Source organism: Serpula lacrymans (genome assembly GCF_000218685.1).
Source record: "Serpula lacrymans var. lacrymans S7.9 unplaced genomic scaffold SERLAscaffold_7, whole genome shotgun sequence".
NCBI classification, from domain to species: Eukaryota; Fungi; Basidiomycota; class Agaricomycetes; order Boletales; family Serpulaceae; genus Serpula; species Serpula lacrymans.
In genome coordinates this window covers 1,898,947-1,914,146 of record NW_006763296.1, presented here as the reverse complement: position 1 = coordinate 1,914,146, position 15,200 = coordinate 1,898,947, and the positions used below count along the sequence as shown (strand labels likewise).

Below are 15,200 nucleotides of genomic sequence, written 5' to 3'. Positions count from 1 at the left end.
GTTTGTTCCATCGTGTGTCGTACCTACTCCAAATATGTGTCAACAACGCGTACGAAGCCGATATGATCGCGATTCGTACAACCATGTCCTTATTTTGGTATTGAATTGAAGTATCATAACCGTAACTCCAGTACACTTATCAGCAAATGCCTACCCCAGAACCTGAACGAAGTGGCTCGAATGTTCCTTCTATACCAGGACCTTCAACACCCCTCACCAACTCATACACGTATCATTGCCCAACACCAACAGCACCAGGTCCATACATCTTGGGCGTCGATGAAGCAGGCAGAGGCCCTGTATTGGGTCCACTCGTATATGGCGTCGCATATTGCCCTGCATCCTACCAGGCAGATTTGGAAGAGCTTGGATTCGCAGGTATGCGTTTCCCTCTAAACTATGCACTTGTGCTATATCGTTTGTGACGCTGATGATAGAATCTTCGATGTGTGTGCTTCAGATTCAAAAACACTCACAGCGGAGAAGCGATCGTTACTTCTGAGTATATTGGGTTCAGATCCGAAAAACCTTGGCTGGTCCGTAAGAGTGATTAGGTAGGTGCTATGTCCTGCATTTGTGAACGGACGGTCACCTAATACATGTTTGTTTCAGTCCTCAGGCAATATCGAGTGGCATGTTACGCGTGCCACCAACAAATCTGAACCGCCAGTCCCAAGATGCCACTATACTGCTGATACGCGAAGTTATTCAGCGAGGCATCCAACTTTCTGAAGTAGGTGTAAGCAGTCGTCGTCGCCGCCCTCCGCTTAACTTGAATTCAGGTCTATGTAGATGCTTTGGGGACCACAACAACTTACGAAGCCTACTTGTCATCAGTATTCCCTGGAATCAACTTCACCGTAACGACAAAAGCCGATTCAAAGTTCAAGATTGTGGGAGCTGCAAGTGTAGCTGCAAAAGTAACTCGAGATGCATGCTTGGAAGGATGGATCTTTGAGGAAAGCAAAGGTAACAAGGTCGTCAATTCTTCATCAACATGGACAACTGAATTTGGCAGTGGCTACCCTTCGGGTAGGTTTTGTCGGTGACATGAAATATTTGGGCTTACTAGCGTCGGGCAGATCCCAAAACACAGGCTTGGCTCAAAAATTCCATCGACCCTACATTTGGTTTTCCGTCAGTAGTTCGATTTTCTTGGACGACGGTCAAGGTTATTTTGGAACGAGAGGGACATGGGGCGAAATGGTGTGTACATTTCATGCGAATCCAGCGTGTTTTTAATGGCAATTTGGTCATCAGGATTGACGAAGGCCAAGAGTCGTTGATGAAAGCATTTGTAACGCCTACTGGACGAGACAAAGATCGCTGTGTCGTAACAAAGGATCTCTCGATGCAGAGTGTGGCCTACCTGTGATTTAGGCAACTGTATGCGACATGTATTTTGGATGGTTATGGCATTGAAATTTAAGTATATCAATATTCAAGCCAGTTCAATTATACAAGAGTATTCTCACTATCTATCATCAAGGTTCGATTCAGAAAATTCTCATCAATACGTTGCTTTTGCGAAGAAGTCAAAACCGTTCGTTGGCGATCTAGAAACTATACAAGACAAGTACTTTACGATACAATCCGATTTGCTACAAATTGATATTATATGTCCGCTTAAAATTCGCCAGACTTGGACAGTGCGCTTTCTGCCCTCTTGTTAGCTGAAAAACAAGTTAGCATATGTAGAGTCCATACAAACGCTTCACTGACCATCGTGCTTCGCACGTTCCTTGTCAACTTCATCCATGCCTTTTGTTTCAGCTAAGCGGTCGATGAAACCACCAGTGAGTGCAGCTCTATAAGAAGAAAGTTAAGAAACTCATCCCACATAACCAGTCATTATGCTTACACAAGTTCGATAGCTTTCTGATGGTTGGCAGGTTTACCGTTGGCCTTCACATGATGTTCGTAGGCTTTGGCAGCCTCATAGGAGGCAGCTGCGGCGATGAGCTCGTGAGAGATCTTGGCTTTGTGTCCGCCACCAGTCACCTTGAGGGCAGAGGTTAGGCCCGAGCAATATGGATTACCAGTGTCATCAGCATACCTCTTGGTGTGCTTGGGCTTCGTTTGAATCGTGAGTGAACCACATTATAAAGTTTGTGAAGTGGGTTAGATATAAAATGTGTTGGATGTGGGGACTGAATTGATTTTTACTACGCAAAAGGTAGAGACCTTATATACGGCGAGTGGGCTGAGATATGTCCCCTATCGAAACCCTAGAAGTGGATTCGCATGTCGTCAGTCCTAGGTCTCAGCATGCTTTGATTAGAAAGGGGTAACTGGGAGCTCCAGACTTCGAAAAGCCAATTGATGATGTCAGTAAGCCGGTCATTTGTATGGCGCATTGAGTCATTCGGTAGAAGTTGGTGTACACCTGTGGTGTTTTTCGCCGTTTCAGGTCAGTCTGATTGACTTGTTCGGCGAAATTGTTATGATTTGTATTTTCAGCTTTTACTTGACAGTCGTCATCGCTCCAAAGAAATCAACGCTCCTGCGCCACCGACGAGATATCCGTTTCGAGCCATATTTGGAAATGCTGGGAAAATATGGCTTGAAGTGGACTGTAAGTTCTGACCTTATAATATTCAATGCACATGACCGTCTGTATATGATAGTCTAGACTCAGGTTGAACTTATCTTGAGCTTGAGCTCGAGATTTTGGTCAACGTTGGTGACAAACTCTTCTCTAACTTGGGCATCGGATTAACTCGGCCACATTGTCCAGTCCAGTCAGATTGAATCAATTGAAAGAAAGAACCGAATCATATACTCACGATCTTTCACCCTTATAATAACAGAATCGACCACTCCAAACAAACCTTGAATCGTTTAGCTTGTTAGTATCTTTCAGACAGTCCTTGAATTTGTTATTATTACTTTCTACTGACTGCTACACTTCTGCAGTATAATATCGTGACAGAATGACCGACAACCAAACTTATGTCCATGGTCATCACGAATCCGCTCTCCGCGCTCACTCTTGGCGCACCGTAGCTAACTCTGCTGCGTACCTCCAAGGTTCCCTCAAACCAGACATGAAAATCCTTGACATTGGATGTGGACCTGGTACTATCACTGCTGACCTAGCGAGGTTGGTCCCACAAGGTCATGTCACCGGCATCGAACCTGTTCCCGATATCCTCAACAAAGCACGAGAAACAGCTGCTGAGTTTGGTGTAAGCAACGTCGATTTCGCAGTGGGCGATATCCATGCACTCGACTACCCAGATGACACATTTGACGTCGTACACGCCCACCAAGTCCTCCAGCACATTCCTCATCCTGTCAAAGCCTTGCGCGAGATGCGCCGTGTTACGAAGCCAGGTGGCCTCGTAGCTGCCCGCGAAACTGACTTCAAGGCAATGACGTGGTACCCGGAAGTCGAAGGGATGGGAGATTTCTTTACGCTGTATGAGAAGGTTGCGCGTTCGTTGGGTGGCGAGCCTAATGCTGGTCGTAGAGTTCTTTCCTGGGCATTGGAAGCTGGCTATGATCGGAGTAGTATCACATGTACCGCTGGTACTTGGTGCTACGCCACCCCGAAGGAACGCGCATGGTGGGGTGGCCTTTGGGCCGAACGTGTCGTAAGCTCTTCGTTTGCCAAGCACGCCGTCAATGGCGGTTTCGCTACCGAAGCAGACCTCGAGAAGTATTCGAAAGTTTGGCAAGAGTGGAGTGGCAAGGAAGATGGATGGTTCGCTCTCCTGCATGGGGAACTCCTTTGCCAAGTCTAAGCGTTTAGTATCGCTTGATGCACAGAGCCATTCGATCAAAAAATTTCGGATCATGATACATAACCGCAACTTCAACAGTTGCTTTACTTGCAGAACGTTACGTGTATTTGGGGAACCTGGATGTATTTAAATTGTATACAACAACAGCATGAGTAGATTGGACTGAGTTGTTAGATAAAGGACGTCAGAGGTCTGAGAAGAAAGATCGAACTGGCCCTTGCTAATCCATCAGGGTGCTATAGGCTAGGGTACCCTGCAAGTCAACTACAGGTAACTTGGCGCTCACATGTTCATGCAAAAGCGGAACAGCGGTGTGCCGTTTCCGAAACTGACTCGAATGACAGCGCGTAACTTCCCCAACCACGAAAAGCGATAAAAGAAACCTGTATCTAGTACAATCTATGCTACATATTTCAGTGGTTGGTCCACCTTGAGCTCAGTCACCGATAGCGATGTCTTACATCAATACCTACACCCCAACGAAACCCGTAAAGCCAGCATACGGTCCTTACGGTCCAGACCCATACGATATTAACATCGCATTCCCCCTCATCGAGGAGACACTCGAGACTGATCGCATCAAGCTGACCCCCTTCATCCCCGCCAAACACGCCGAAACATTCTTCGCCGGTATACCAGACCCAGAATATTTCTACCGCTATCTGCCATTCAACATGGAGAAGCCGGAAGATGCGTTAGTGTTCATAGACAATTCCATTCGTCAGAACCCCTACTCTGTCCTCTTCGCGATTATCGACAAGACCAAGCCAGACGACGCGCATCCCGACTTTGGCGGAACGTTGGCCGGTGGGGTAGCGTTCCTCAGCCATTCACCGCAGAACCTTGTCGTGGAGATAGGTGCGGTGATGATCCTGCCTGCTTTCCAGCGAACACATGTTACGACTCATGTGGTGGGCGCGATGTTGCGACACAGTCTTGAGAAGCCTGAAACATCGCGTCCAGGGCTGGGATTGAGGCGAGTGAATTGGTGCTGTCATCCGGGCAATGCTCCTTCGTTGAAAGCTGCAGCAAGGATGGGGTTCACGTACGAAGGGTCGATGAAGTGGACGTGGGTGCTTCCTGAAGGTAAAGAGGGGAATCTTCCGGGTTCAGATGATATCTCGCGAGGGCATGGGAGAGATACTACGATTTTATCGGTCACATGGGAGACTTGGCAGAACGGAGTGAGAGAGTTGATTGACAAGGCTCTTGCTAGAACATTTTGAGCGGGAGGACAGGGAGATAGCCAGAAGGATGTTGGCATGTATCTTGCTCCACGTTCCATGAATAGTAGACAGCGATGTCATAATTGCGCTATCTTCTCTTTTATTTCAGCCTGCTATTTCTCTGACACAGTGATAAACAGTCCACTCAGTATGCGCACCAGAAAGTACAGGTTGCTCTACATGGAGATAAGATTTCCGTCTGTCAGATAATCTACAGAAAAACAAGAAAAATCGCGAACTATGAAGGAAAGTAAATGAGGGCAAGCGGGAATATATTGCACGGATTACATACGGAAAGTAAACAAACGTCAAAGCCTCAAGGTCCATGTAGCCCCATATACCCGTCTTCTACCATACCTCTAGTCACTCTCCGCCTGATATCAGGCGACATACTCATCCCTTCTCGATTCAGCCCCATCCTTGCCGGAGAGGCAGTCTCGCCTGGCCCATAAAACTGGCTAGGGGGTATAGCATTGAACGCACCGGAAAACCCGCCCATCTGACCAGGATGTCTCGGTGAGGCATGGGCCACATTGGGTGACATAGGAGCACCATGGCCATACTGCTGGTAGTTGGAAGAATGGCTTCGCATCATGCGAGGGGAGGGGTGATTGTCATGCGCGCCAGGGAGATATTCTGGTGGCTGCATTGAACCACGTCCAGACGCTGCGGCTGCGGCTTCTTCTTCTGCCCGTTGTTGCTTTTGGTATTCTAGAAGAGGGCTTGGATCATAGTACAGGTCAGAGCCTACGTCTACTAGGAACCTAAGTGGTGGGTTACACATGAGTGAGAGGGTCATAGCTTGTGTGGACATACTGTTGGGTTCCGACATCCCATTGAGGTCCCCGTTCTGCACGTGCGGTTTGAAGCAAAGAATTCCATTCGGATGCGCTTTCCTGCTAAGAAAATCAGATTCAAAATGTCCTTCCCTCCTCAGGAACTTGAACATGCAATCACTTACGATGGCAAGAGCTAAAGCGTTGCTGGAACCCTCGAAGTTGGGTTGATAGATATCCACACGGTTTCCCTGGCTTTTAGCGACGTTCTTTATGTGCACATTTAGTTTTTCTCCTATTCGATGGGCATTGTGCCGAGGGACTTTGACTTTTATGCTGCCCACTGGTTTTCCGGTTCTAGGCGACATGAGAGATCGAAATCTCTGTCGGGGTTAGGGTTTACACTTGGTTCTCTAAATTACGGCATACATGGTCTCAAAACATAAGTTTTAAGTCCATGAAACCACTGGGTTCAATTGTTGTAAATGTTCTACACTAAACAAGGACGATTATTATTAGACTCATCTTACGATACCATCTAAAAACCTTGGCTTCTTCCATTGGAACTGTATAATTGTTGAGTTGTATGAGGTTGTATGTAGACCCATATAAACACTAGAGTGTAAGGTTAGGGTTCTATATACATATGACAGGCATCGGTTAGCTTCGTATCGTATTCAAGTTCCTTGACAAACAGAATGGATATGTGATTTTGAAGCTATATTGCAACTTGTGTGTCTCATGTTTCATCGATAAGCTGTTCATTTCAAGTTGACAATTGCAGTACTCCCACCTGCTCAGACTTCCACGTGCCATAATATATAGAAGGCGAATACTCACTCGCACACGTTTGTCTACCACGTAGAACAATGATGTCGCAGAAGAGAGGACCAACGCCATCGAAGGTCCCGCTCAAGGCACCAACACCACTCCGTACGACGATGCCATCTGCACCTTACGATGCTATGGTCAACTCGCAGCAGGCTCACATTGACGACTTGGTGCAGAAAAACCGGACGCTCGAGCATACGATCAAGAAGCTCAAGGATGAGCTTTCGCTAGAGGAGGCGCGTGCTAAAGACGCTATCCAAGTCGTGCAAACCAAGTGGAAGGACGAGCGGAAAGAGTGGCGTGAGGGATGCGAGACTTTACAGGCTTGTCATCGGATTGCACATCTGAGGACAAGTGCAGCTTTAGATGAAGAGAGGATCATCGTGCTGAAGGAGAGGGGCGTGCTAAGAGAAGAGAGGCTTGCAAGGCTACAGAGGGACTATAAAATCACGATGTTCCAAGCCAGAGAAGCCGACTTGGAAAGTCAAGTCCTGGAGTTGGAAGATGAGCTTGAAGCTCGGAGAGCTGACGAGGAATACGAAGTTCGAGTCCTGAATGAACAGCACCAGAAGGCTATGACAGACCTGCAGAAGAAATACACCATTGTTGCGACGGAAGTGAAGGACATGGCTGCTGAACTGACGGCTGCTCGTAAGGATAAAGAAGATGCCGAGGTATTCATCTTAAAGTGTTGACTTTGATCATGTCCTCACATATTCCCTAGGATAGGTTGCGACATTTACGCGAAGAACATGCAGACTCTGCCTCAAAATCTGCTTCTTCCTCGTCAAAGCTGGAGCGTATTACCCTCCAGCGAGACACATTGTTAACGCGAGTTGATGAACTCAAGCAGGCTAATGACGACCTCAAACGCAGCAACTCGGAGCTTCAGCGCCAAGTAGACAAGTGGCAAAGTTTGGAAAATAGAGGCGAAGCTGAGTTGGATAATGTGCGCAAACAAAAGATTGATCTGGAGATTCGTACAAAGGATATAGAGCGTAAAGTGGGTGACGCGGAAGAAAAATTACAAGGGCAAGTGGCTGCTTTTGAGAAGGAGAGAAGGAAAGTAGACAAACTGAGGGAGACGTTAGAGGCATGGAAGGTATGTCACTTCGATCAAAATCTGCCCAATCTTAAAATTTCCAACACCGATAAACGTAGAAGGAGGCAGAGGACCAGCAAGCTGCAGCTGAAGTCAACGAGAAGCATGTTGAAGATACCCACAAACAGCTGGCGAAAGCCAATAAACAGGTAGAAAGGCTAGAATCACAGTTAGAGGCTATTCGATCGAACCCAAAGCCGTCATCGTCCAAGGTAATAACCTCATGCGCTATGTTTAAAACACCAGCTAATTAAGCCTCTTATAAAGGCATCACCTGTGCAACGGTATGCCTCGGTTGACCGAATACCCTCAGAAGACGAAGTGGAGAAAGAGGTCATCAGATCATCGGCATCATCTAACGAAACAGGTACTAAGCAACGTAGCAAGCGAAAACCGAGTCCACCGAGTCGTCGAAAACATGTTTCTCCAGCCCTGGAAGAAATACAGAAACCAGAATCTCGCGGTCGTGCTGCGAGGGAAGCTGACAGCGACGTGGAAATAATCGAACCTTCGACCAAGTCCAAAAACAAGCAGCCGGTGTCGTCTGTTGAAACTGAAGACACTGCAGCCAAAAGGAAACGTGGTCGGCCAAAGAAAGTGGCTGCAGAAGATGATCAGGAGGACAAAACGAATAAACAGCGCGGTAAAAAGGCTACCCCTGAGGTGGGAAGGGGCGACCCCCCTGAGAAAGGGAAATCAAAGAGGATTACGAGTGGTGGGGTCAAGGCCTTGCCCACCGTTCAAGAGGAGGATGACAGTGCGAAAGAGGAGGATTCAGTACCCAAAAAGAAGAAACGGAAGATTAACATATTTCCAGCGGCGCAGCCTCCCGCATTTAGTTGGAATCAGATGGCCCAGGTACGTTCCTGGTCTCTTGTTGGTAGTCTCAACTTCATACTGCGCCTTGTCTAGGGTGATAGCGGCTTGAACATACCCACTGAACTGTCGCCAGTGAAGGATACAGATACAGTACCCAGGCGCTTTGGGAGAGTTAGTGCAGGGTCAAGTTTCAGTCGACCTCGCTAGTTGGTCTTCTCTGGTCCGTGTTTTCGTCGTGATAAATAAAGCGCATTATATGTTTACGCTAGACAGTACTCATGACCTTTTACCATGATTGCTTATAATGGTGATGAATGATTGCGATCGTGGATTTAATTTCGAGAGACCCAGTGTCTACATTTTTCACGTTGGTAAAGATACATATTTTCGGAACAGACAATGGATATAATGAGGGCAATGTTGTATACGTACTTAGGACTGCAAAACATACTAGTAGCTCTAAATGACTCCCGTACATAACCAAATGCCCCAAACCTACAGAACTGGAGACGACAGGGTAAGATGTTGCCGCATCATGAAACTCCTCTCAGCGTAGATATTCGTGATTAGAGCGATTAAAGAGGCGTTGTCACTATAGACCATAACTTCCAGAAACTGAAATCACATCCAGTATCCCAATGATAAGCGGAACGCCAACAGAGGACAGGGATGTGTACGATGGTCAGGTAAACGGTAACCAGAAAAATAAAAGTCGACCTTATATATGAACCATCGGAGTTTAAATTTGTCGAGCGTGCTTGTTGATCAAAATAGAGGGCTCGGGTCCTTTCTTACCAGGCTCTTTCCCAAACCCACTACTAGCGCTTGAGGTGAACAGGGTTCAGAGCCTGCCTGCGACTCGGAAAATGCATGTTGGAGAAATGCATCTATATTGTTGACTGGAACGTTTTCTATTGCGTGATATGCACTCAGACTCAAGCGCTTAAGCCTTTAAGAATTAGTTCAACCTTCTATTTTTCCAAATATTAATTTTCAGCTCGAGCTTTATGTTTAGGACCATCAGCGATATCAAGGACAAACTCTACCGCAAGTTGGGGGTATGGCCACCTCCAGCCTTATCTGGGATGCAGCTTGGTCCTGATGGTAGTGCGCAAAATCCTATGATGGTGCGGTTTGTTCTCGTTGGGGAGGTTTACAGAAGTGGTGCTTAAAGGATGCGTTCGACTTAGCTCCAATTTTTCACTTGGGAATCGAAGCATGAAAATATGAGCTGGTGGAAACACTTTGAGCAAGAGATTCCTCGGTTGGCAGAATTGGGTTTTACGCAGATATGGCTGCCCCCTCCAAACAAAGCAATGAAGAAGGTAGGGGTGTAATTCTCCTCTACGCTCATCTCCTTTAATGTTCTAGTTTTATCAAGGGCGGACAAGGTTACGATGCTTATGACCTAGTACGTACAAATTCTCGCTCAGAGGTGGTTTAACACACACGTTTAACTCATCACGTTTTGTAGTGGGATATAGGTGAATTCGACCAGAAGGACACCATTGCGACTAGGTGGGGAACCAAGGATGAATTGCTTCAGGCCTGTGCTGTGGCAAGGCAACATGGAATTGGAGTCGTTATTGATGCCGTGTTAAATGTACCTTTTTGACCTGATACTATCCTTCGCAAGACTCATGGATTCATAAGCACAAACTCGGCGCTGATAGGTGCGAAGCTTTCTCCGCCGTCCCCGTTGACCCGACGAACAGGCTTAAGGACCTTGGGAAAGAAAGGCAAATTCAAGTGAGTTCTGCCATATGTTTTGCCATGTGTAACTGACAGCTTGGCATACTTCACTCACAGGGATGGACCGTCTTCGACTTCCCCGGAAGAAAAGGAAAGGTAAAGTTGACACTATTACATCTCAAACTAGCAACATAGATACATCTCACCTAGCATAGCAGTTTCGTGTGGACACAGGAACACTTCACTGGTTCGAGATACATTCCATTGTTCTGATACTTCGTCTCATATATTCATAGGGTTGGACTGGGATCACCAATCACGAACCAATGGCGTGTTTCGCATCACAGGTAATGGGCACAGGGGATGGTCGAAGTGGGTAGATAAAGAACTTGGGAACTATGATTACTTGCTTGGAGTTGATGTCTGTCGTGCACTCCATCATGTTTGAAGGCTATTCTAATCTTCTTTTTTCTCGTGGCATTGCAGATTGATCATCGACACCCACGAGTTCGGCAGGATCTATTCTCATGGGGATCGTGGATTCTAGACGTGCGTATCAAATGGCGTGGCGTCCATGTATCGTCGTTCAATTTTTGTCCTAAGACCACCGGCGGTAGCGGATTTCGACTGGATGCAATCAAACACATGGACAGACGATTCCTTCTTGAATTTGTGAGAAATCGTAGTTGTTCTCCCAACTCTTTATCAAACGGAACCGCTTAGATCAAAAGAAGTCGCGAACATCCAGATAGAAGAAGGCTTTTTTCAGTGGCAGAATATTGGTCCGCAAAGTGAGTGTAAATTCGACGCTCGGTATCAGTCGACGGTGTTAACGTAGGATAGTTTGCAGCTGATTTTGCCTTATGTTCAGGCATTCCAGGGTCAAGTCAGTCTCTATATTATATGAATGATGGTTGTTGCACTTGCTTATGTCTACAAGACGGCCTTTTTTGACGTCCCACTGCACGAGAATTTTTTTCGAGCAAGCAAAGCAGGTTCTGGCTATGACCTGAGGACCATATTTGACAACACTCTCGTGAACGTTAGACCCGGGGATGCTGTTACATTCGTCGACAACCACGAGTTAGTAAAACTACCGCATTACCATGCAGTTTCGTGCTGATTGCTTCGTACTTTTTAGCACAGTGAGTATCGTTAGTCACGCTCACCTTGATACTCACACGTTCATTGGCTATAGCAGGTTGGACAGTCGCTGGAAAGTTGGGTAAGCCATCAAAAAATTCGCACCGTTATGACCAAATTTCCCACTTGACCTCGATTAGGTGGACACAAACTTTAAACTTCAGGCATATGCATTGATCTTGTTACGAAAAGATGGGTATCCGTAAGTGGTAACGATATCGCCCTGGTTAATTGTTAACTTAAATCCAATTCACAGGTGCGTTTTCTACGGAGATCTATATCCCAATCAGGAGTGCTACAACGAGACAGTCTCAAGACAGCTGCAGCAACTGCTGATAGCTCGGAAAATTTTCGCCTATGGTCCAACGAGGGACTACGTCGAAAATAGCAACTGCATTGGATTCGTGCGAGCAGGAAATTCCTTATATCCGGGATGCGCTGTGGTTGTAAGCAATGCGACCAGAAGGTATGTCACTGGATACCCTTGTGTCACCATTTATAGCAGCTTACTCAGGCATATCTCTTAATGTGTGAAGTAGCTTGGAAAATTTGGTACAATATATTCGTATGAACGTTGGATTGGTAAGTTTGAACATAATATGCTTGTTATGCCTGTCAAATAAGCTGTCAAACAATGATTATAGGAACATGGAGGTGCAACATATTTCAGCTATCTGGAAACGGGATCTCAGAAGCAAGAAGTAGAGATTGATGTTGATGGTTGGGGTTTGTTCCCGTGCTTTATGAATGAGGTCCAAATATTTATTAAAGATGTGGGCGTTGTCGTGGAAGTTAACTAGCCAAGTGTACAGTACGGTCCTTAAACGTGTCTTAAGGAACATGAATATAAAACAAACATGTACACCTAAATAATGCATAAAAATACAGATCGTATGGGGGTCGTGGCTTTTTTATACTGCAACAGTAATAGCGATTGCGGATTCCTCTGACTGTGAGTCTGTTTGTGATTGCGTCCTCGAGTAGTTACGTACTCCGCTGCCTTCCTGCAGCTCGAGGTATTCGTCTGATGCGTCCTTTTCTGGGCGTGATGGTCCGGCAATTTGTGGCCTGCTCATTGTCAATGTAGCTGCTTCTCCACCCCTGTCAGCCAGGTCTTGAGGGGCTTTGTCACCATCAAATAGAACAGCAGTTTCTTCAAGTGTACGACCTGGATTCATCAACGTCAAAACGCCATTTCTGAAAACAGCAACAAGACATTTTACCTCTCGTTTCAATGATGTAAACAAAAACGAATACTAGCTCCAAAATGAGCCATCCGCAGTACACTAGGTACTATATGAAAATGTGCAATCAGTACATTTGAATATAGTCAGGACCATATCTTACATATTTCCATCCTATAGCATTCAAAGCCCATGGATTCACAAACTGATTAAAAGCGATTGTCAGATACACAGTGAAATTCTAGAAACTCGCGTGGTGAGCTCGGTCAGCAGAGCAGTAGATTGAGAATGGGCCTACCATAACCGCATACCCCCTAGCACGAATATTGTATGGCAGAATTTCCAAGGTATATGCCACCAGCATTGGCGTGTAGGCGAAGTCGTAGAAGAAGTAATATATAAAAATGAGCGGAACGGTGGCTGAAAACCGAGTCTTCGTATCCTGCTCATGATCATGGAATGAGAACAAATACCTTTGGCTGCCGCACTATTACCAGACGTATTAAAAAGAGCGGTTGTAAGTGTCCACATTGAAAAGTCTAGACACTATCCATCAGACGATGATCAACATTAAGGAGGTAAATGCGTTACTGACCGACCAGCATGCCAATGTTCGAGATAATGAAAACCTTCCTTCGGCCTATTTTATCTACGAGCATAGCGCCTGAGAGTGCACTAATCAAATTGAAGACCTAATGGTGTGCCCAATTCAAACTCGCCCCGCCAGAAGACTTCAATGGCTTACCTGCAGGCCACCGTTTATCGCCTCTTTGGTGCGCGTACTTGTTATACCAACACCATCCAAGACTATGTTAATATAATAGGACACGAGACCGTTACCACTACACAGTGGTTGAGTAACGCTCCCCATTGCTAGTGCCATTAGTTTATGAGCTCACCTCCACTGCGAAAACATGGCAATGCCGATGATTGTCACCATACGCCTTCTGTTTCCTGGTGTCGCGAAGAGTGTCCAATAGGAAGTACCCTTGTTAATTTCCTTTTCCAATTTTAGAGCGTGCCGAATCTGTGCCATCTCGAATTGGACGAGCGGATCACGGTCATCCCCGTTGTTCGCGTGATAGCGAGCTAAAATACGAGCAGCTTGGGATTCCTGAGTAACAGAGTTCAGATAGAACATTTAACCACAATACTGACATGGTGATATGAATAGGGACCACTCACTAGACCTTTGGACACGAGGAAACGAGGACTTTCTGGAATAAACCTTCCAGCGAGACTTGAGGTGAACATACCATACGAAACTTATGCCGGAGTTACTTACCAGACTAAACAGGCCTGTAACATAGGCGCCAGGGCTTGAACAAGGGCAGGGACTCTCCATGACCAAGGTGAAGCTCCTGCTCTATCGTAGGCTCCAAGACATATCCAGGCAGCTGTGAGTGATTCTTTGGTGCCTGTCAGAAGCGATATATGATAGGTACGCACAAACAATACTGCCGATATACCACAGTGTGTTGAATAGAGAGCTGGCTTTACCGCGCTAAAAGCTCGTATAAGAACAGTTCGCACGATCAAATTTCGGTGCCTTTCACCTGAGTTGGATACGAAAGCTCACTAATGAGCAATGGCGCGGCATTAAGAGAAAACGCGAGGCCTACGCCAACTATGCGGACAATTCAGGTCACGCGTGGGATTCAAGAGGAATTTCTAAAAGTACACATACGAATGACTCTGGCACCAATGAACATTGCAACATTTTGTGCAGCAGATTGGGTCGCAACACCGGCGAGCATTATGATAGATCCGACGAACAAGGTTGCTCGTCGACCAAAGGCGTCGGACAAAAAAGGAGAGAATGGGATTCCCTGATCAAAGGTGAGGTCACAAATAAACTTGTGCGAAATGCTAATGTAAATTTACTGACAACTAGAGCGCCAATGCCTTGGGCTGAATTGATGAGACCTGGAATGTAGATGAGGATCAGGTCCTAATGAAAACAGATATTCAACCTACCTAACGTTTCGCCCTGTGGCCAGTGGAAGTAATTCTGCCATCCAGGAAGAATTTGCAAGCCTGTTTGGTATCTCAATGCCATGAATGCATGATCTCGACAAAGTTACGTACCATTAAGCATAGAGGAATCGAGACCATTCACGGCAGCCGACAACAGAGGCAATAGCAGGCATATGTTTAAAAGTAAGATGCCTGCAATTTCAGTTGTCAATTAGCCTTGGACCGACGCACAATGACGAGTGGTACATACCACGATTGTGCCACCAATATCCCCGGTGAATGAAGTCTGCGAGGGTCCACTCCGGGACAGCCATGAGCAAAAAGGCCTGGTCAGTGAGGGGTATCAAGGGATGCAAAGGTGTTAGAGCCGCGACGGGAAAACTTCTGTGCACAGCGGTTTATAACATGCATCCCTCATACTTGGCGTGGGCGGACATTTAGCTTCGAGATCAACCCCAGGACCACATCAGGTCAGATGCGGGGTAAGTAAAGTTAAAATTATGTTGCTATATATTTTTGACAGGATGGACGTGCTGGTGAGAACGAGGAAAATCCGGTACCTATGAGAACACTTTACAAGTGCAGTTTGTATTGAACCCTCAAGTGAGAAGCGATCATACAAAAGGTCCGAAGTTTCTTCGTCGAAGGCAAGCGGCGGCCCCGCCAATTTCATGGTGATCGATTGTACCAGGGTCTCCTGTCGA

At 46.3% G+C, this 15,200-nt stretch overlaps 7 protein-coding genes across 7 annotated transcripts; 4 read left to right on the top strand and 3 right to left on the bottom strand.

Moving 5' to 3' along the window:
- Positions 1 to 62: 62 nt before the first annotated feature.
- On the top strand, positions 63 to 1,480 carry SERLADRAFT_361719 (uncharacterized protein; the record flags this gene model as incomplete). Its single annotated transcript, XM_007318787.1, has 5 exons — positions 63 to 378; positions 461 to 554; positions 613 to 733; positions 783 to 1,032; positions 1,083 to 1,480. 5 exons carry the CDS (start codon positions 147 to 149, stop codon positions 1,373 to 1,375), a joined length of 990 nt encoding a protein of 329 aa, XP_007318849.1.
- Positions 1,481 to 1,626: 146 nt separating this feature from the next.
- SERLADRAFT_438431 (uncharacterized protein) lies at positions 1,627 to 2,101 on the bottom strand (the record flags this gene model as incomplete). The annotated part of the gene is made up of 4 exons (XM_007318786.1): positions 1,627 to 1,673; positions 1,723 to 1,808; positions 1,862 to 2,001; positions 2,057 to 2,101. 4 exons carry the CDS (start codon positions 2,099 to 2,101, stop codon positions 1,627 to 1,629), a joined length of 318 nt encoding a protein of 105 aa, XP_007318848.1.
- A 345-nt stretch (positions 2,102 to 2,446) lies between these two features.
- Positions 2,447 to 3,925, top strand: SERLADRAFT_468707 (uncharacterized protein; the record flags this gene model as incomplete). Its single annotated transcript, XM_007318785.1, has 3 exons — positions 2,447 to 2,575; positions 2,628 to 2,848; positions 2,917 to 3,925. One exon carries the CDS (start codon positions 2,934 to 2,936, stop codon positions 3,744 to 3,746), a length of 813 nt encoding a protein of 270 aa, XP_007318847.1.
- Positions 3,926 to 4,076: 151 nt separating this feature from the next.
- On the top strand, positions 4,077 to 5,103 carry SERLADRAFT_468703 (uncharacterized protein; the record flags this gene model as incomplete). The annotated part of the gene is made up of 1 exon (XM_007318784.1): positions 4,077 to 5,103. One exon carries the CDS (start codon positions 4,199 to 4,201, stop codon positions 4,970 to 4,972), a length of 774 nt encoding a protein of 257 aa, XP_007318846.1.
- A 131-nt stretch (positions 5,104 to 5,234) lies between these two features.
- On the bottom strand, positions 5,235 to 6,163 carry SERLADRAFT_468701 (uncharacterized protein; the record flags this gene model as incomplete). Its single annotated transcript, XM_007318783.1, has 3 exons — positions 5,235 to 5,736; positions 5,789 to 5,868; positions 5,934 to 6,163. The coding sequence occupies 3 exons, from the start codon at positions 6,114 to 6,116 to the stop codon at positions 5,289 to 5,291; spliced, it is 711 nt and encodes a 236-aa protein (XP_007318845.1).
- A 3,250-nt stretch (positions 6,164 to 9,413) lies between these two features.
- Positions 9,414 to 12,373, top strand: SERLADRAFT_449572 (glycoside hydrolase family 13 protein; the record flags this gene model as incomplete). The annotated part of the gene is made up of 18 exons (XM_007318782.1): positions 9,414 to 9,627; positions 9,691 to 9,825; positions 9,882 to 9,911; positions 9,975 to 10,103; positions 10,154 to 10,249; positions 10,310 to 10,348; positions 10,403 to 10,439; positions 10,489 to 10,613; positions 10,679 to 10,741; positions 10,796 to 10,864; positions 10,916 to 10,983; positions 11,036 to 11,078; positions 11,133 to 11,279; positions 11,391 to 11,417; positions 11,476 to 11,537; positions 11,592 to 11,801; positions 11,872 to 11,917; positions 11,980 to 12,373. The coding sequence occupies 18 exons, from the start codon at positions 9,508 to 9,510 to the stop codon at positions 12,133 to 12,135; spliced, it is 1,602 nt and encodes a 533-aa protein (XP_007318844.1).
- On the bottom strand, positions 12,247 to 14,810 carry SERLADRAFT_348854 (uncharacterized protein; the record flags this gene model as incomplete). The annotated part of the gene is made up of 17 exons (XM_007318781.1): positions 12,247 to 12,503; positions 12,559 to 12,628; positions 12,683 to 12,760; positions 12,818 to 12,939; positions 12,993 to 13,065; positions 13,119 to 13,211; positions 13,265 to 13,361; positions 13,419 to 13,633; positions 13,705 to 13,747; positions 13,805 to 13,916; positions 13,969 to 14,023; positions 14,076 to 14,146; positions 14,207 to 14,348; positions 14,408 to 14,445; positions 14,497 to 14,556; positions 14,608 to 14,688; positions 14,747 to 14,810. 17 exons carry the CDS (start codon positions 14,808 to 14,810, stop codon positions 12,247 to 12,249), a joined length of 1,671 nt encoding a protein of 556 aa, XP_007318843.1.
- Between the last annotated feature and the right edge of the window lie 390 nt (positions 14,811 to 15,200).